The 21,663-nt window shown below is 36.6% G+C and overlaps 1 protein-coding gene across 2 annotated transcripts in view; it reads right to left on the bottom strand.

Annotated features, from left to right (window-relative positions):
• LOC122226940 (phosphatidylinositol 3-kinase regulatory subunit gamma) overlaps positions 1-21,663 on the bottom strand; it is a 131,622-nt gene that overhangs the window by 23,003 nt on the left and 86,956 nt on the right. The window contains exons 2-4 of one of the 2 annotated variants that reach the window (XM_042950964.1): positions 21,431-21,485; positions 8,335-8,515; positions 7,754-7,879 (exon numbers count right to left, since the gene is read on the bottom strand). In XM_042950964.1, the coding sequence (XP_042806898.1) occupies positions 7,754-7,879; positions 8,335-8,361 (153 nt within the window). In that variant the 5' untranslated portion in view covers positions 8,362-8,515; positions 21,431-21,485. The remainder of the gene's footprint in view (positions 1-7,753; positions 7,880-8,334; positions 8,516-21,430; positions 21,486-21,663) is intronic. The other variant, XM_042950963.1, reaches the window with a different exon arrangement.

Raw genomic sequence — 21,663 nt, forward strand, 5'->3', positions numbered from 1 at the left:
TTCTACCCCAAACACTGGCCTCATCACAGATAATTCATCTGGAAAAGCTAAAGGAATACAGAGAGAAAATGAAATTAGCAGGGTAAAAAAAGCATACACACACAGGCACACCAGAGATATAGCTCAAGTATCATGAAGAAAGAAAAAGTATTAAGATCATTCTGAATAACTAATTAATAAAATTCAACCTGAAAATAAAATGGAAGTAAACTTCTCATACAGGAAAATAGACCATTACAGCATTTCTGGCTGTAATCCCATACCTTTTCCCAGTCAGTACTATAGCTCATTCCTAATCTGTAATCCTCATAGGGTAGTATCCCCTAATACCCTGAAGATCCAGTTGCAGTATCTACCTTAACACTGCCCACCATGGACACTACCCTGGAAATAAGATCAGTGGCTATGAGGCTGGAAAAATCAATAATATAAATACTAGGGTCAAACAGGAAACCGTGAGTTACGGTTATACTAGAATAGCTCCCTGCTGACTACACCTTCCACAGATAACTATAAACTATAGACAAAGATATAAGAAACATGTATTTCACATTATAGTCAAATTGTCAAAAGAGAATCTCGAAAGAAGCAAGAGAGAAGAAATGTGTCATGTACAAAGATCTTCAATAAAATTAATAGCTGTTTTCCTGTCAGAAACCATGGAGGCCAGAAGGCGGTGGGATGGCATAGAAATCTTAAAAGAAAAAAAACTGTCAACCAAGAAGTCTATATTCAAGCAGTACTATCCTTCAACTAGAAAAAGAAGAGCAAACTAAACCCAAAGCTAGCAGAAGGAAATAATAAAGATTAAAAAGGTAAATGAAATAGAAAATAGAAAAATAGAGAAAATCGACAAAACTAAAAAGTGGTTCTTTAACAAGATCACCAAAATTGACAAACCTTTAGTTAGATTAAGGGGAAAAAAAGACTCAAATTACTAAATTGTTAAGTTTAAAGGGGGCCATACTACCCACTTTACAGAAATAAAAATTGTTAAGAGAATGCTGCATAAAATTTATGCCAATAGACTGGATAACCTAGATGAAATGGACAAATTCCTAGAAACACACAACTACCAAAACTGACTCAAAAAGAAAATCTAAATAGACCAATAATCAATAAGAAAATTGAAGCAGTAAACAAAAACTTCCCAACAAAGGAAAACCCAGGATCAGATAGCTTCACTAGTGAAGTTTACCAAACATTTAAAGAAGAATTAACACCAAACCCTTCCCAAAAACTAGAAGGAGGAAGGAACACTTGCTAACTCATTCACAAGGCCATCATTACTCTGATCCTGAAGCTAAATCAAGAGACTGCAAGAAAACTACAGAACAACATGCCTTTTGAATACAGATGCAAAAATCCTCAACAAAATACTAGTCAACTAAATTTAGCAGTGTATTGAAAGGACTTTAACTGTATACGATTACCATATGGAATTTATCCCAGGAATGCAAGGGTGGTTCAACATACGAAAATCAGTCAATACACAACATTAATAGGCTGAAGGAAAAAAAAAACAAACCACGATCATCTTAATTGATGCAGACAAAACATCTGACAAAATCCAACATCCTTGCATGATAAAAACCATAAACTAGAAATAAAAGGAAACTTCTTCATCATATAAAGGCCATTGTTATAGATTGAATTGTGTTCCCACATAAGATATGATCAGTCCTAATCCTCAGGACCTTGGAATGTGATCTTACTAGGAAAGAGAGTCTTTAGTGAATTATGATGAGGTGATACTGGAAGTGGATGGGCCCTAATCCAATGACTGGTTAGTATCCTTATAAAAAAGAAAGCAGAGACACAGAGGGAGAATGCTACTGATAATGAAGGCATAAACAGAAGTGGTATGTCCAACCCAAAGAATGCCAAGGACTGCCAGCAACCAACAGAAGCTAAGAAAAACAAGGAATGGTCTTCCCCAGAGCCTCCAGGAAGAGAGGGCCCTACCAACACCTTGATTTTGGACTTGGAGTCCCTAGAACAGTGAAACAATAAATTTCTGTTGTTTTAGGACACCCAGTTTGTTGTACTTTGTTTTTGTTTTTTGGGTTTTTTTAAAAAAAATTCTTTTAATGTTTATTCATCCTTGGGAGACACAGAGTGAGTGGGGGAGGGGCAGAGAGAGAGGGAGACAGAATCCAAAGCAGGCTCTAGGCTCTGAGCTGTCAGCACAGAGCCCAACGCGGTGCTCAAACCCACGAACCACGAGATCATGACCTGAGCTGAAGTTAGATGCTCAACCGACTGAGCCACCCAGGTACCTCTTGTGTGTTGTACTTTGTTACAACAGACCTAGGAAACTAATACAGCTATATATGAAAAACACAAGCTTAACATCATACTCAATGGTGAAATGGGCTAACTTTCTCCTAAGTCATGAACGAGACAAGGATATCCATCCACTTTCTCCACTTTTATTTAACAAAGTACTTAAAGTTCTAGCCAAAGCAATTAGGCAATGAAAAGAAATATGGGACATTCATGGGGCATCTGGGTGGCTCAGTCAGTTGAGTGTCTGACTTCGGCTCGGGTCATGATCTCATGGTTTGTGGGTTCAGGCCCTGCGTCGGGCTCTGTGCTGACAGCTCAGAGCCTGGAGCCTGCTTCGAATTCTGTGTCTCCCTCTCTCTCTTCCCCTCCCCCACTCACACTCTGTCTGTCGCTCGCTCACTCTCTCTCTCACAAATAAATAAACATTAAAAAATTAAAAAAAAAATACAGGACATTCATATTGGAGAGGAAGAAGTAAAATTATCTCAAATGACATTATCTTATAGGTACAAAATCCTAAAGAATCCATCAAAAACTGTTAGAGCTAATAAATTTAGCAAAGTTGCAGAATACAAAATCAACACACAAAATCAACTGTATTCTATACACTAGCAACTGTGTATAGAATATTCTGTATTCTATATACTAGCAGGGAAAGTAAGGATATAATCCCATCAACAACAGCATCAAAAAAGAATAAAATATTTAGGAATAAATTTAACCAAGGAGGTAAGAAACTCATACACTGAAAACTATAAAACAATACTGAAAGAAATTAAAGAAGACATACATAAATGGAAAGACATCTCCTTGTTCATGGATTGGAAGACTTAATATTGTTAAGATAACAATACTTACCCAAAATAATATACAGATTCAATGCAATCTCTATCAAAATCCCAACTGCATTTTTTTTAGAAACAGAAAAACTCAACCTCAAATTCATATGGAATTGAAAGGGACCTAGAATAGCCAAAACAATCTTGAAAAAGAACGAAGTTGGAAGATTCACACCTGCTGATTTCAAAGCTTATTAAGAAGCTATGTTAATAGTTTAACATATTTTGAATATGGTAACGACATAAGGATAGACATGCAGACCAAGAGAGTGCAATAGGAAGCCCAAAAATAAACCCTCACACCTATGATCTATGTCTCAATTCAGTAAATATCGCAAGACCATTCAATGGAGAAATGGTGTTGGGACCACAGTGCAGGGAAAATGTATTTTCACATGTACAACAATAAAGCTGGGACCTTAACTCACATCACATATAAAAGTTAACTCAAAATGGATCAAAGACCTAAATTTAAGAGTAAAAACAATAAACTCTTAGAAGTAGACACTGGAGAAAATACGACATTGGATTTGGCAACAACTTCATGAATATGATAACAAAAGCATAGGCAACAAAAGAAAAAAATTGGACTTAATCAAAATTAAGAACATTTGCACATCAAAGGATGATATTAAAAAAGCAAAACAACAACCTACAAAATGGGGAAAATATCTGATAATCATAGATCTGATAAGGGATTTAAAAAAAAAGCTCCAACGGGGGTGCCTCGGTGGTTCAGTCGGTTAAGCAGCTGACTCTTGGTTTCGGCTCAGGTCATGATCTCATGGTTCACGAGTTTGAGTCTCACATCCGGCTTTGCACTTAGCGTGGAACCTGCTTGGGATTCTCTCTGTCTCCCTCTCTCTGTGCCCCTCCCCCACTCACATTCTCTCTCAAAATAAATAAACATAAAAAAAAAAAGAAATTCCTTTAAAAAAAAAAAACTCCTAAAACTCAACAATAACAAAAACAATATTACTTCATGACTACTAGGGTGGCTATAAAAAATTAAAGATAAAAAAAAATAGTAACAAGTCTTAGAATGTGGAAAAACTGGAATCTTCATGCATTAATGGTAGGAATGTAAAATAATTTTGCCAGCGTGGAAAACAGTTTGTCAGTTTCTTAAAAGGTTAAACATAGTACCATATGATCCAGCAATTCCACTCCTAGGTATATATCCAAAAGAAATAAAAGCAGAGACTTGAACAGTTATTTGCACAGCAGGTTCATAAGCAGGATTATTCACAATGGCTGGAAACTGGAAAATGACCCAATGCCATCAACAGATGAATGGATAAACAAAATGCCATATTTCCCTTCAAATGCAATATCATTCAGCCATAAAAAGTGACATTTTGATATATGCTACAACATGTATTTTCCTTGAAAACATTGTAATTAGTGAAGTAAGCCAAAGAACAATTATTATATGATTTCATTTATATAAGGTACTTAGAATAGGCAAATATAACAAGAATGAATTATGGGGGGTAACATAGGTAAATATAAAATATATGATAACAATAAGAGATAAAAACAGAATGATATAAAACAGGGTTATTATATTTATATGCTACATGACACGATATGAAGTTAAATAACTATGATTAAGAATGCATGCTGTAATCCTTAGAACAACTTCCTATGGGGGAAAAAAAAAAGACAGTCATAGCAAAAAAGCCAGATGAGGAATCAAAATGGAATACTAAAAAATGTTTGACCCAGGGGTGCCTGGGTGACTCAGTCAATTAAGTGTCCAACTTCGGCTCAGGTCATGATCTCACAGTTTGTGGGTTCGAGCTCCGCATCAGGCTCTGTGCTGACAGCTCAGAGCCTGGAGTCTGCTTCAGATTCTGTGTGTGTGTGTCTCTCTCTCTGCCCCTCCCCTGCTCATGCTCTCTCTCAAAAATAGACATTAAAAAAAAAAAAAATGTTTGACCCAAAAGACAACCGTGAAAGAGTTGTTGAGGAACAAAAAACAGATAAAGCAAATAGAAAACAAATAGCAAAAAAGTAAACATAAACCCAACCATACCAATAATTATAAGACATACAAATGGATTACACACTCCAATTAAAAGGCAGAAATTGTCAGGCTGGATTTTTTACAAAGCCATACCCAACTATATATTATTATCTATAAGAGATGCACTTTAACTATAATATAGACACAAACAGATGGAAAATAAAAGGACAGAAAGAGATATATCCTGAAAATAACAAGTATATGAAAGCTGATGGGGATATATTAGAAAAAGTAGACTTTAAGACCAGGAGGATTACCAGATATAAAGAGGAACATTTCATATTGATAAAGGAAAAAATTTACTATAAATACGTAAGCACTTAATAGAATTTCAATACACATAAAGCAAAAGCTAACAAAACTAAAAAGATAAATAGACAAACCTACAATTGTAAGTAGAGACTTTAAGATTCCTTCTAATTAACTGAAAGTACAGGCAAAAAAGAAAATTCAGTAAAGATATGGAATATCTGAATGACACTATGAATCACCTTGACCAAACTGATACTTGGAGAGGACTACACCAACAACTACAAGGGCACTATCCCAACAACTTTACTAGTCTTTGTCAGTGCACAAGTTTACTAAGATAAGGCAGATTAACTAGGTCGTAAGTCAATAAATTTCAAAACACCATAACCTTAATGAATATGTTCACTGACTACAATGAATTAGAAGATATACTAGAAGTAATATATCTAGAGAAGCCTCAAATATTTAGAAATTGAAGAACATATGGCCAAAGAAGAAATCACAAGGGAAATTAGAAAATATTTAAAACTGAATAAGGAAAATAACAGTATAACAAAATTTGTAGGATGTACCTATAGCAATGCTTAGAAGGAAATTTATAGCTTTAAGTGCTTATATTAGAAAATAAAGTTTTGGGGGCACCTGGATGGCTCAGTCAGTTAAGCATCCGACCTCGGCTCAGGTCATGATCTCGCGGTTCACCCACTTCAGGTGAGCGGCAGCCCTGCTTTGGGGGAACTTGAGCCCCACTTCGGGGCTCCGTACTCTCTCTGCCTCTCTGTCCCTCACTCACTCGTGCTCTCTCCCTCTCTCAAAATAAATAAATGAATGAATGAATAAATAACTGTAAAAAAAAAAAGTTTTAAAGCCAGTGAACAAAATTCACCTCAAGCTAGTAAAAGAAGAGCAAATTAAATTGAAAGCAAAAATAAAAATAAAAAGGAAATAATAAAGAGCAGTAATAATAACACAATAGAAAACAAACACTAGAAAAAACCCACTTACTGTTATGTTCGATAAAGGACTCAGGCAAGTTATTACTGCACTGAGGATTCACTATGAATTTAGTAGAATGGACTAATGCCACCATAACATGGACTAATCAACATAGACTAAAGCTTCTGTAAGTTATTTGACGTTCAAATAACCTGTGTTTCAAAAGAATGTGCATAAGAAACCCAGTTAGATATATTTTCTTAGGCCACCAATGACCCAAATACTGCAATGGATAAACTCCCCTGAAGACTTGCACCTTCATAAAAATTCCTAGCACCTTTTATATATTATATAATAACTTAGGGCAAATTAAGCCAATCCAAATGTAACTAAAAAAAATCAAAAACATTTCTAGGAAAAGAACTAGGAAAAAACAGATCTAGGAAAAGAACTAGATTACTCTTCAGAATTTTGTTCTATCACATATATAAGATAAAAGAAATATTATTAAGCTTTATGATCCAGAAACTGTGTGGTTAAGACTAGTAGTGGTCTTGGGCGTCTGGGTAGCTCAGTTGCTTGGGCATCTGATTCTTGATTTCGGCTCAAGTCATGATCTCATGGTTTGGGAGTTCGAGCCCCGAGTCAGGCTCTGCAGTGATAGAGGATTCTCTCTCTACCCCTTCCCAGCTCATGGCATTTTCTCTCTCTCTCTCTCTCTCTCAAAATAAATTTTAAAAATAAATAAAATAAACAAACAAACAAAAAAAAGACTACCAGTGGTCTCATAATTACATTAGTTCCTTCTTCCTCAGAAAACTCTCAAATGTTAGTCGGGCACACCTGACCAAATAACTAGCTTTCTTCACCTCCACTACAGCGTTGTGACCTGCAGCTGCCTTGCCAGTAGGATGAAAGTAGAAGCAGTGTGTACTTCTTCTAGGAAGTAGCCTTAAAAACAGGAAAGTGCTTTCTGTTTCTATTCTTCCTTCTTGTTTGCTAGAATATTGTTGTGATGACTGATACTGGAGTAAGCCAACTTCTACAGATAGCAAAGCATCAAAACAGAAGAACCCTAACCCCTAATGACTGTGGAGTTGACATAATATCCTTGGCACTGCCTATACATGACAGAAAAATAAATTTCTATCTGAAGCCTTTGCTATTTTGTTATTTTTTATCACCTGCAGTCAAACCTTATCCTAGTTAATACTAACTGAAAAAAAATTATGCCCTTAACCAATAAGAAAGTGATTTACAAATGAGAGAAGAATTTGTATCACTCCAAAGTCTCAAAAAGGTTGTGTAAGATATTAAAACAGCTAAAGATTGTCAGGTGAATTACAGAAAATCTAATGTAACTATAACATTGCATACTTGCTGGGCTAACCAACAAAAATATACTAACCTGTGATGTTCTGGTATATTCCTCATATAGCCTGTCATACTCCTTACTCTTTTCCTGATACTGAGAGTGGTACTCTTGGAGTTTTTTACCTACTGCATCAATGTTATCTTCTTTTACCAATTGATCCTATACAGTTAAAAAAAAAAAAGAAATAAAGAATGTTAAGAATTCTGACACACGAATTTTTCCACACCTATTTATTTTTAAATTGCATTTCTACTATAAGTTTAAGTCACTGTATTAATATCAAGCATCCAAAAGCACTAAATTCTTTTGTTAACACTATTATCAGCCTTTAGATTATATCAAAATAGTTAATATTTTAAAAATTAAGAAATGAAGTATAAATAGGAAACAAACAGAAGTATTTTTATATAAAGTTAGTAAATACATGCAACCAGCTATTAAGGAATAGTAGCCACAGAATAAGTTCCAAAAATACCTTACATATTAAGTAGGAAATTTAAAATGACTACATTTCTTTTTTTTTTTTTTCTTTTTTTAAACTGATAAGCCTGGTAAATTAAAATGAAATGATGTTAAAAATGACTTGTTGAATAACTATCAAGAACTAATCATACCTGTTGGTATCTGGACACTGGGTACATGAGCTTCACATCAAGTTTGGGATTGTACTGAGCAAGAGATTCATGATGATAGTGGTTAATGAGCTCCACCACAGAATTAAATGTCAGAGGATCAGAAAAGCCGTATTTACCATCTCGATGATAGATCTTTATTAACTTATTATTGCCTCCCTTCCTGTGAACAAAACAACAACTGTAGATTTTTTTTCCAAAAATTCTATCAAAGTACTATTTTCATATTTATTTCCATATAATTATGTGTGTAAAAGTACATACAATATCTTATCATTTTAACAACTATTTCTTTTGTCTATAAAATATCTTGGTTACTAAAGGTCAATATACCTGACCAGAGAAATAACTAAAACAAAAGTAAATTATATCTTTTGTTTATTTTCTGAATGAATTTTTAAATTTAAATTCGATTAATATTTTTTCAGGAAGAACAGAGATAATCTCTTTAGGACCTAAAGATATGTGATTGTGTGTCTTTGAAGGGAAGCAGAAGCAATTTCTGTATGAAGGGGGATGATAAACATTTGTCACACAGAAATCACCAACACATTCAAGGTTTTATTGTGAATGCCCAAACATAATTAAGCTCCTTGAATGATTTATAACTGAGTAATTTAATCTAGTACCTTGCATTATTTTGTCTTTTATATTTGCTTATAATTCTTGGAAGTGACTATTTATTTAAACCATCACAATAAGTAAATGATTCAATTGTCATTCAACTGTTTTATAAGGTATAGCTTTTGAAGAATCGTTTATATTAGAATGGGGTAATTTGACTCTTAAATAGTTTAGACCACTTTTGTTTACTGAGTCATATCCAATGTTTCCTTAAAGATAATATATAACCAAAGCTTAAAATGGCAGTGTTTTCCAAGTCCCACACAGTATAATCAAACCACAGCAGGTTGATTCATTCTATCAAGCAAAACACTGCACCATTCCCACTCAACTCTTCTTATAATACATGCGGACTTAATGGGGGGAAAATATGTCTCTACATCTCTTTCTGCCATGCTATTACACATGATAAAAGAGACACTGGGATTTGTCAATGCCTCATTGACAAATGAAAGGTCAAACACAATAGGTTCAATCTATGGATTGATTTAATAATGCTTATAGAAAGTCAAGATTTAGATGGATGAAGAACTATTCCTACAAAATACGTATCGGAAGGACCACCTAATCTTATGTAGTTACTACAGGTGTGTACACCCACACATATATTCACAATAAATACAACCTGGTCTCTCTAGAGAAAAGTAAAAAAGGCACTCATTTGTTCAAAAATTTTGAATATCTGCTATATGCCAGGAACTGTACAAGGTACAGTGCATATAATGATGAACAAGCCAGACTTCCAATTTAGGAGCATGAGGAACGTATTTCTATCTTTAAGTTTATAAAGAAGATGAAGAATTTCTCATTAAGATAGAATATAACAACAAACAGCTAGATATATCAAATGGTAATACGTCCTACGGAAAAAAATAAAGCAGAGTAAAGGCAAGAGATAGTTCTGGGGGTGCAGGGATTTCTTTTTTATATATATTGCACAAAGAAAACCGCTCTATTCAGGTGACATTTAAGCAGAGTCCTAAATGAAGTGAGGGAACTAGCACAGCAGGTATATAAGGGTCCAAGCAGAGGGAACAGCAAGTGCAGAGCCCCCGAGGTAGAAGCATGTTTGGCATGTTCAAGGAACAGCAAGGAGGCCAATGACACTGGGGCTGAATGAGCAAAAGGGAGAATACTAGTAGGAGAGAAGTAAGAGATGTAAAAGGAGCTCATATCATGTAACAACCTGTAAGCCATCTTAAGGGTATTGACTTTTACTGAATAAGATGGGAAAACACAAGAGGATTCTGAGCCGAATGATACCATCTCTCATGTATTTTAAAAGGCTCACTCTAGCTGCTGGAGTGAGAAGAAACCATTCAAAATGAGCAGGTGTAGAAGTAGAAAGATCAGTTGGGAGACTATTAAAATAATCTAGGCAAGAGAGACGGCATCCATCCTGAACAAAGAAAATATAGTGAGAAATGGTGGGACTCGGAATATATTTTGAAGAGAGAGCCTACCAGACATGCTGATGGCATAGACATAGATGGGTAGAAGAGAGAGAAACAACATAAAGATGATTTCAAGTTTTTTATCTTAAGCAATTAGAAGAATGGAATTGTTATTTATCAAAATGAAGAAGGCTGTATAAAAAGAACATGTTTAAAGGGGAAAAATATTTTGCTTTTAGACATGTTAAGATTGAGATGCCTAATGAATGTACAAGAGTAGACAATCCAGCAACCTATTTGAAGAATCTAAAGTTCAGGAGAAAGGTCTGGGCTAGAGTTATAGAATCAAGAGCTGTCAGTCTACAGATGTTATTTGAAATGAGTACAGTCAAATAAGAGAAGAGGTCCAAGGTCTAAGTCCTGGGGTTCACCAATGGTTAGCAGTTAGGAAGATGAGGAAGAACCAGCAAAAGAAACCAAGAGAGAGCAATTAATAAAGTAAAAGGAGAACTAAGAACATGATATATATATATATATAATATATATCATGTGATATATATATCATATATATGTGATATATATCATATGATATATATTATATATATATCATATATATGTGATATATATCATATGATATATATATTATATATATATCATATATATTATTTTGAAAGAGACAGGGTGAGTGGGGGAGGGGCAGAGAGAGAGAGAGAGAGAGAGAGAGAGAATCTCAAGCAGACCCCACACTGTCCATAAACAAGATCATGAGCAAGCCAAAACCAAAAGTCAGACCTTAACAGACTGAGCTACTCAGGCTCCCCAGCATGGTACATTTTTAAGAAAGCATTTCAACCCAGAGAAAATGATCAACCAGATAAATGATCACAGGTTTTGATAAAGAAGGGATCATTAAGTGATCTGGACAAAATGGTTTCAATGGGATGCTAAGGTGAAAGCCTGACTAGAATGGACTAAAGAGAATGAAATAAGAAGGAAAAGAAATGCCAACAGACAACTGTCTTGAGGAGTACTGCTGTAAACAGGGAGCAGAGAAATAGGGAAGTATTTGGAAAGGGATACGGTCAAGGGAATTTTCCTTCTTTATTATTCTTAAATGGGAGATAGTATCACATATTTATATGCTGATGAGAATGGCTCAGTAGAGAGATAAAAACTGATGATCACCAAGAGGACCGACAAGATAATTCCTAATGTATGTCCTTGAGAAGAATAGAGGGATTTGGCCCACAAGTAGTGAGATGGATCTTGGACAAAACTTGAACAGTCATCCACTGGAACAGGAGAAAGGGTATTCACATTCAGATGCAAATATGTTGATAGCTGTGGCAACAGGACCAATGGGGAGTTAGGTATCTTCCGACAACTTCAATGTTACCAGTGAAACAGGAAGCAATTTCCTTAGGTAGAAAGGGGAAAATGAGTTGTTCAAAGAAAAAAAAAAAAGAAAAAAGAATATGTGAAATTGTCATCTTGGGGGGCACCTGAGTGGCTCAGTCGGTTAAGAATCGGACTTCGGCTCAGGTCATGATTTCACGGTTCATGAGTTTGAGCCCTGCTTTGGGTGAGCACGAGCCCCACTCTGGGTGAGCTTGAGCTCCACTTTGGGTGAGCTCCGCTTCAGGTATGCCCCTTTTTTCTCTCCCTCTCCCTCTCTCACTTTTGCCCTCTCTCTCTCTCAAAAAAAAAAAAAAAAGAGAGAGAGAGAGAGAGAAAAATTGTCATCTAGGAAAGTGAGAGAGCAAACAGATTGCAGAGATGCAGAAATTCAGCTAAGCAGTACTAAACGCCCATGTAAGATTAATAGTCATGAATTTTAAGTGAAGCCAGTGAGCATAGTGTATTTTTCTTCACATTCAGCTACTTAGGTATAGGCAAGGAATAGATAAAGAGTTGAATTTAACAAGTGTAGGAATACAGTTAGGGAACTACAACGGAGGGGAAAAAAGAGCAAGTTTATTGAGGATATATTCATAAGGCTAATTTTAATAATAGACCATGGACTCTAAGCAGAGAGGGAAGAAAGTGAGGACATGAAGGAACTAAATAATGGTCAATTTTTAATTATATGTCTCTCTCCCTCACTATACCCTTCTTATACAGAAGAATTATGCTATCCCTTCTTGTATTCTACCACCTGGCCTAATGCCTGGCATATAGCAAATTCCTAAAGATTTAACTATCCAGATTTTCTACAATGAATTCTATTTACGATGGTTTACTAAATTGGAAAACTTCTATTTATTTCCTTATCACCTACCCTTTACAGTCTGATTTCACTCTCATTTGAGAGTCACCAACTTTTATTAAATTCAGACTCTGCCTGCCTCCTCCCTCCACCCCAGGCTTAGATTCTTTGCAATGGCTTAAGATTTCTACTCTCCCTACTTTCTCTCCCTACCCATTTAATATTTTGTCCTCCCATTACTTATATGACATTACAGTTTTTTAAATTTTTATTTACTTATTTTGAGAGAGAGAGAGAGAGTGAGCAGGAGAGGGGCAGACAGAGGAAGAGACAGAATCCCAACCAGGCTCTGTACTGTCATCATAGTGCCCAATGCAGGACTTGAACTCATGAACTGTGAGATCATGACCTGAGCTGAGATCAAGAATTGGACAGTTAGCCAACTGAGCTACCCAGGTGCCCCATTACACTTTTGCCTCAACCTCTTAGACTGTTCTTCCTCAGCTCCTTCCTGTTGGTAAACACAGTCTCTAAAAATACTTGCCTTCAGCCTCTACCTTTTCTTCCCTATATATATTCTTTCCTTAAAATCCCATTTATTCTATGGAGATGGTACCTGAATCTTTTTCTAGTTCTATGCTCTCCTCTAAGCATTAAACCTACATTTCTAGCTCTACTCTAGATACACTTTTTCTGGAAGTTCTGGAGCAGCTAAAAACCAACATCTTTCCCCTGTTCTCTATAAAACAACTGCTTCTGACTTGCCTATTTCTATAAATGGCACATTCATTCTAAGCCCAACAGGCTCAAATGAATCATCTTTAACTACTCCACCCCAACCTCATACCTACTCTATTATTAAATCCCTTGGCTCTTAGCTCCATATTGCCTCTTACTTTGATTCCTCAACTCCTTTCCTAGAGCCACTATCCCAGCTAATAGTGTATTCCATCTTTCCATCATATCATTCCCCTGCTTAAAAAACCATTCTTGGGTTTGATTTTTTGGTTGCTGTTGTGTTTTTTTTTTTTTTCACTTAGAAATAAAATTAGGGGTGCCTGGGTGGCTCAGTTGGTTAAGCATCTGACTGTTGGTTTCAGGTCATGATCTCACAGTTGATGGGCCTGAGCCTTGTGTTGGGCTCTGTGCTGACAGCATGGAGCCTGCTTGGGCTTCTCTCTCTCTCTGCTCCTCCCCTACTCCCACAAAGGAAGGAAGGAAGGAAGGAAGGAAGCAAGGAAGGAAGGAAGGAAGGAAGGAAGGAAGGAAGAAGGAAGAAAGGAAGGAAGCAAGGAAGGAAGGAAGGAAGGAAGGAAGGAAGAAGGAAGAAAGGAAGGAAGAAAGGAAGGAAGGAAGGAAGGAAGGAAGGAAGAAAGAAAAAGAAAGAAAGAAAGAAAGGAAGTGAGGGAGGTAGAGAGAAAGAAAGAAAAGAAAGAAAATAAGGAAGAAAGAAAGAAAGAAAGAAAAAGAAAGAAAGAAAGAAAGAAAGAAAGAAAGAAAGAAAGAAAGAAAAGAAGAAAGAAAGAGAAAGAGAGAGAGAGGGAGGGAGAAAATTCCTTACCATGGCTCACAAGGCTCTGTGCATCTGTCTCCTTTCCACTTTCAACTTTATCTTCTACCACTCTATGGTTCACACTGTAAGCCAGTCACAGCAGTCTTTGTATTCACTGGATCCACCAAATCTTTCCAAAATTCAGCGTCTTTGCATTTTCTGTTCCCTCTTCCTAGAACACTTTTCTGGCTGGTTCTCACATATCCTTCAGTTTTCAGAGGTCACATCCTCAGAGAGGCCCACCTTCTCAAAACTATCTTAAATTCCCTTTCCCTATATTCTCTATCACATAACCCTGTGTATTTCCTATATAGCATTTCATATACTGGAAGTTATTTCTTTTTTATGTGTTTGTCTCCTCTCCTCTACTCCTATCTCTACCTCCAAATATATAGAAGACCATGTATAGATAGGAAATGTTCATCATTTCCTTTTCCTAGAATAGTACCTAGAACATTGTGGGCACTCAATAAATATTAAATAATTAAAGAATAAATTCTATTTTTGATCACCATTACCTCTCAATTGATAATATTCTACGGTTTTTTGTTTTGTTTTTAAGTAAGCTCTATACCCAATGTGGGGCTTAAACTCACGACCATGAGATCAAGAGTCACATACTCTACCAACTGAGCCAGCCAGGTACCCTGACATTTCATAATATCCTAACTCTTTGCTAGTATCTATCCTCTTTTATTCTTTCTATTCAAATATAGTCTGATCATATAATTGCTAAAAAAAAAAAAAATGCAGTGGTTCCCTCTGCCTACCTATGATATTAAATGCAGGGGCACTTGGGTGGCTCAGTCCATTCGCTGAACATCCAACTCTTGATTTCAGCTTAGGTCATGATCCCAGGGTCATGGGATCAAGCCCCATATCAGGCTCTACACTGAGTATGGAGCCTGCTTAATATTCTCTTTCTCTCTCCTTCTGCCCTTCTTCCCGCTCACTCTCTCTCTAAAATAATAAAATAAAATTAAAATGAAATAAATGCAAACTCCAAATTTTAGAATTCAAAGCCCTCTTCAACATGACCCTTTTCCAACCATCCATCCCCTACCACTTGGTTCCTCTTTATGGACTTTATCCTCTGGCCAAATTGGGACTGCATATTTCAAGAACAGGGCACTCTAGTTTCTCACCAGCTTATCTCTGTTCCTATTGCTACCTAATCCTGCAACCTCCCCTCCCACTTTCTACATGCCCAAATCTATTCCCTTCTTCCAGATACACTGCAATGCAATTTCTTCCATGAAGGACACCTCTGTATATCCTCTCAACAAGATATTTCTTTCCCATTTTTTGAATTTCTCCTATTATTTTAGTTTAATTCAAAGCAATTTTCTTATTCCTATTGCCCTCAACACACTATGGCTTCTTTGAGACAAAAATTTTTAACTCATTATCAGATCCTATGCAGAGTAACTAGCACTGAACTATGGATTTTACTAAACTCCAGTAAGACCATCACTTTTCTGTCTAACAAAATCTGTCAGGGCCCAGTTAAACTATTATTTCCTCTGAGAAAACTTCCCTTTACCTTTCTCTCATTTATTTTTTCCTTTCAGATATTCACTGAGTACCTACTACATGTCAGACATTTTGCTAGATACATGAAAGCTTTAAAATATTCTTGCTGGGGAGCCTGAGTGGCTCAGCCAGTTAAGCGTCTGACTCTTTATTTCAGCTCAGGTTATGATCTTATAGTTCACCAACAGCGTGGGGCCTACTTGGGATTCTCTCTCTCTCTCTGCCCCTACCCCACTTGGCTCTCTTCCTCCTCTCTCTCTCAAAATAAATAAATAAATAAATAAATAAATAAATAAATTTATTTTAAATAAAATATTCTTGCCAATGTCCACTGAACAATGGATAAACAAAATGTAGTATACATATGCCTTAAAAAGGAAGAATATGCTACAATATGGATGAACCTTAAAACTATTATTCTTAAAAATAAGCCAGACACAAAAGGATAAATATTGTAGGATTCTACCTTTTTTTTTTTTTTTTTTTTTTTTTTGGTATGATTCTACTTATATGAAGTACCTAGAATAGTCAAATTAAATTCACAAACAAACTAAAACAATGGTTACCAGGAGTTAGGAGAAGGAGTAAATGGGGAGAACTCAAATATAACACCACAATGTTATATTATGTGTTATATTAAAAGCATTCAAGTATAGTATATATGTGTCTCTCCTACACCATTACACATTGGGATTATGAACTCTTAAGGGTAAAACCGCATCTTCTTATTCATGTCCACATTCCTGGTCCTACCATAATATCCACCACAAAGATAACCCTCTAAATTTTAAAGCTGCCCCAAAATAAAATGGGCTGTCTCAAAGGAAGATGCTAGCTCCCTCTGACTGAAAGATCACATGGAAGCTCAGTGGCCCTATCTGAAAAATGTTATGCAGAGAATTATTACATCTGCAGAAACCCCAGCTGAACCAAGTAGTATTAACAATCTTCCAGCTGCAGGTCTCTAAGCATAAGAATTCTCAAGGTGGTTCTAGACTAGACTGTCATTGGGACCCCTTTCCAGCCTTTGTTCTTAAACAGTGCTGCAACTTCAGGTAAGTAATATAACTTCTGCAGGCTCTTTTCCTCATCCCAAGATGCAAAAATTGTTGCCTTTAGTTAGCTGCACTTAGGAATCTACCCATCATAAAACAACTTAGTGTGGGATTAAAACCATTTTTCAGATCAGACATTCATCTGTTAGTATTTATTATCCACTGTCTAATGTCTATCCATTATCACACACTAAAGTCTGGAGATGCAACAATGATTAAACAATGATTATCAGAGAACTTAAATTCTATGGGGTGAGATAGACAAGGTGGAAGAGGAAAAGAAAATATAGGAGCAGATTATAGAGAATTAAATTGAGGCAATATATATCCTTGGATGGCTACTTTGGATTGAGAGTTTAAGAGAGTTTAAGAGTTAACAGGTGGCAACTGTGCAGAGATCTGATCGACAAAAAGGAACCGAGGATGCGAAGACCAGAAAGAACAGCTATTGCAAAGGCCCTGAGACAGGAATAAGCTTCACTTATCTGAGGTACAAAAAGGATAGTGGGATTGAATGTAGTGGAAGGGAGAGAAGAGGGCAAGATATGAGGTGTAAAAAGTAGACTGAGACCAGGGTGCCTGGGTGGCTCAGTCGATTAAGCGTCCAACTCTTAGTTTCAGCTCAGGTCATGATCTCACGGTTCGTGAGTTTGAGCCCAGCATCAGGCTCTGCTCTGACAGCACAAAACCTGCCTGGGATTCTCTCTCTCCCCCTCTCTCTGCCCCTCCTCTGCTCTGTCTCTCAAAATAAATAAACTTAGAAAAAAAAAAGTAGACCAAAACCAGGTCAAATAGAATTTTGTAAGTTAGAATAAAATCCAAATTCTTTTACCTTAAATGCAGTAGGGAAACTCTTAAAAAAGAATTTTAAGTGGGTGCCTGGGTGGCTCAGTTGGTTAAGCATCCAGCTTCAGCTCAAGTCATGATCTCACAGTTTGTGAGTTCGAGTCCCACATCGGGCTCTGTGCTGACAGCTTAGAGCCTGGAGCCTGCTTTGAATTCTGTGTCTCCCTCTCTCTCTGCTTCTCCCCCACTCATGCTCTGTCTCTCTCTCTCTCATTCAAAAATAAATTAAAATATTTTTAAAAATAATAAAAAAAAAGAATTTTAAGCAAAGGAGTAATCAGACTCATACCTTAAAACGATCACTACGGGTTGCTGTGCAGAAAATGGTCAAAAAGGGTGGGGAAGACTAGAAATTATAAGATGCTGAGAGGCCTGTCATGAAATGACTGTAAAAGATCAAGCAAGATGATGGTGGCTTAGTGTTGAGTGGCAGACAAGTGTGACAAGATTATGAATATAGATTTGGAGGTAAAGTTGAGATTACAAATACAGATTTGGGGGTAAAGTTGGCAGGATTGTTTAATGATGGATTCTAATGTGTTAGGGAAAAAGAGAGGAAAAAGAGTTGTGACTTGAGTACTGTAGAGATGGTGGTTCTATTTCTGTTTTTTTTTTTAATTTTTTTAACATTTATTCATTTTTGAGAGACAGAGAGAGACAGAGCATGAGTGGAAGAGGGGCAAAGAGAGAGGGAGATACAAAATCTGAAGCAGCCTCCAGGCTTGAGCTATCAGCACAGAGCCCAACACGGGGCTTGAACTCACAGACTGTGAGATCATCACCTGAACTGAACTTGGATGCCTAACTGACTAAGCCACTCAGGTGCCCCAATGGTGGTTCTATTTCTGAAAGAAAAAAAAAAAAAAAAAAAAAAAAAAAACAGAGAAACAAAGAAAAGGAAAGACTAAAAGAGAAATCGTTTGAGTAGGAGGAGTCGGGTTAGAAATAAAAAATTCTGGGACACCTGGGTGGCTCTGTCAGTTGAGCATCTGACTTCAGCACAGATCATGATCTCACAGTTCCGTAGGTTTGAGTCCCACATCAGGCTCTGTGCTGACAGCAAGAAGCCTGCTTCGGATTCTCTGTCTCCCTCTCTCTCTGCCCCTTCCCCACTTGTGTTCTCTCTCTCTCTCTCTCTCAAACATTTAAAAAAATAAAGAAATAAAAAGAAATAAAACATTTTGCTTTGACCATGTTAAAATTAATATGTTCCCTAGTTATCTAAATGGCAAAGTCAAATAGGCAACGGGATATATGCATGTGGAGTTCTGGAGGTCAGAGTTGGAGATGAGGTTTATGAATCACCACCATATAACTGCCTGTTAAAGCCATGGAATAGGACAAACTCACCTTGGGAGAATGAATACAGAGACCCAACTTTGAGCCTTGAACACTTAAAATTTAGATACTGAGCAAAGGAGTGGCTAGTCTAGAGTTAGGAAGAAAATCAGAAGAGTGTGATGTCACCACAGCCAAGACAATAAACTGTTTCTAGGAAAAAGTGCCTAGGACTAATGCTACTAAGAAGTCAGGTGAGTTAAAAAGAGAAGTGGTTGTAGACAACATGATACTCTATAGAAAAAACCCAAAATATTCCACCAAAAAACTGCTAGAACTGATCCATGAATTGAGCAAAGTTGCAGGATATAAAATCAATGCACAGAAATCAGTTGCATTCCTTTACACAAATAATGAAGCAACAGAAAGAGAAATCAATGAATCGATCCCATTTACAATTGCAAAAAAACCCATAAAATACCTAGGAATAAACCTAAACAAAGAAATGAAAAATCTAAACACTGAAAACTATAGAAAGCTTATCAATGAAACTGAAGGCACAAAAAAATGGAAAAATACTCCATGCTCCTGGATTGGAAGAATATTGTTAAAATGTGGACACTACCCAAAGCAATCTATATTCAATGCAATCCCTATCGAAATAACACCAGCATTCTTCACAGAGCTAGAACAAACAATCCTAAAATTTGTATGGAACCAGAAAAGACCCCGAATAGCCTAAGTAATTTTGAAGAAGAAGACCAAAGCAGGAGGCATCACAATCCCAGACTTCAAGCTATACTACAAAGCTGTAACCATCAAGACAGTATGGTACTGGCACAAGAACAGACACTCATATCAGACTACAGAACCCAGAAATGGACCCACAAAAGTATGGCCAACTAATCTTTGATAAAGCAGAAAAGAATATCCAATGGAATAAAGACAATCTCTTCAGCAGTGACATGCAGAAAAATGAACCTGGACCACTTTCTTACACCATACATAAAATAAAGCCAAAATGGATGAAAGACCTAAACGTAAGACAGGAAACCATCAAAATCCTAGAGGAGAAAGCAGGCAAAAACCTCTTTGACTTTGGCTGCAGCAACTTCTTACTCAAGGGAGGCAAGGGAAACAAAAGCAAAAATGAACTACTGGGACCTCATCAAAATAAATAGCTTCTGCACAGCAAAGGACACAATCAGCAAAACTAAAAGGCAACCAACAGAATGGGAGAAGATTATTTGCAAATGACATAACAGATAAAGGGTTAGTATCCAAAAGCTATAAAGAACTTCTCAAACTCAACACCCAAAAAACAAATAAGCCAGTGAGGAAATGGGCAAAAGACATGAATAGACACGTCTCCAAAGAAGGCATCCAGATGGCTAACAGACACATGAAAAGATGCTCAACATCACTCATCATCAGGGAAATACAAATCAAAACCACAATGAGATGCCACTTCACACTAGTCAGAATGGCTTAAAATTAACAACTCACGCAACAACAGATGTTGGCGAGGATGTGGAGAAAAAGAATCTCTTTTGCACTGCTGGTGGGAATGCAAACTGGTGCAGCCACTCTGGAAAACAGTATGGAAGTTCCTCAAAAAGCTAAAAACAGAAGTACCCTACAACCCAGCAATTGCACTACTAGGTATTTATCCAAGGGATACAGCTGTGCTGTTCGAAGGGGTGCATGCAACCCCAATGTCTATAGCAGAGCTATTGACAATAGCCAAAGTATGGAAAGAGCCCAAATGTCCATCGATGGATGAATGGATAAAGAAGATGTGGTATATATATACAATGGAGTATTACTCAGCAATCAAAAAGAATGAAATCTTGCCATTTGCAACCACATGGATGGAACTAGAGGGTATTATACTAAGCAAAATTAGTCAGAGAAAGACATATCATATGACTTCACTCATATGAGGAATTTAAGATACAAAACAAATGAACATAAAGGGAGGGAAGCAAAAATAATATAAAAACAAGGAGGGGAACAAAATATAAGAGACTTTTAAATACAAAAAACAAACTGAAGGTTGCCGGAGTGGTTGTGGGGTGGGAGGATGGGCTAAATGGGTAAGGGGCATTAAGGAAGACACTTATTGGGATGAGCACTGAGTGTTATACATAGTGGATGAATCACTGGAATCTACTCCTGAAATCATTATTGCACTATATGGTAACAAACTTGGATGTAAATAAATAAATAACATTAATTAGACACACACACACACACACACACACACACACACACACACACACACACACACACACATACAGAAGAAAGAAGTGGCCATTGGTTTTGTAGTCCCTGTAGACTGGAAGAGACAGAAGCCTGACTGGAGCGGTGCGGGGGGGAAGGGGGGGGGTACAGAATCAAATGAATCATTGTAGCACACTGATTATTCCTCAGCACAACTAAAAGTCCCAAGGTATTAACTTCTTATAATATCTTTACCAGAAACTCCAAATTTCTAGCATAAACTACATGATTTTTCCTAAAGATAGTAGGTAGAAAGACAATAAAGAGTCAGATAAATCTGGATCTGTACCCATCCTCTGCCACTTACTAGCTATGTGTCTTCAGGTAAGTTTCTTAACCAGGTTAAGCTTCAGTTGCCTCATCTATAAAATGGAAATATGAATAATACCTATCTCATAAGGTTGTTGTGAATAATAAGATATTGCACGTAAAATGTTTAGTACAAGGGAGCTATTATCATTACTGTTTTCATTATATTTTTCTTTAGATAGTTCCTTTATAAAAAAATCACAGTACTTTATTGTAATTAGGCTATTTTAA

The sequence above is a fragment of the Panthera leo genome, chromosome C1 (assembly GCF_018350215.1).
Source record: "Panthera leo isolate Ple1 chromosome C1, P.leo_Ple1_pat1.1, whole genome shotgun sequence".
Classification (NCBI taxonomy): Eukaryota; Metazoa; Chordata; class Mammalia; order Carnivora; family Felidae; genus Panthera; species Panthera leo.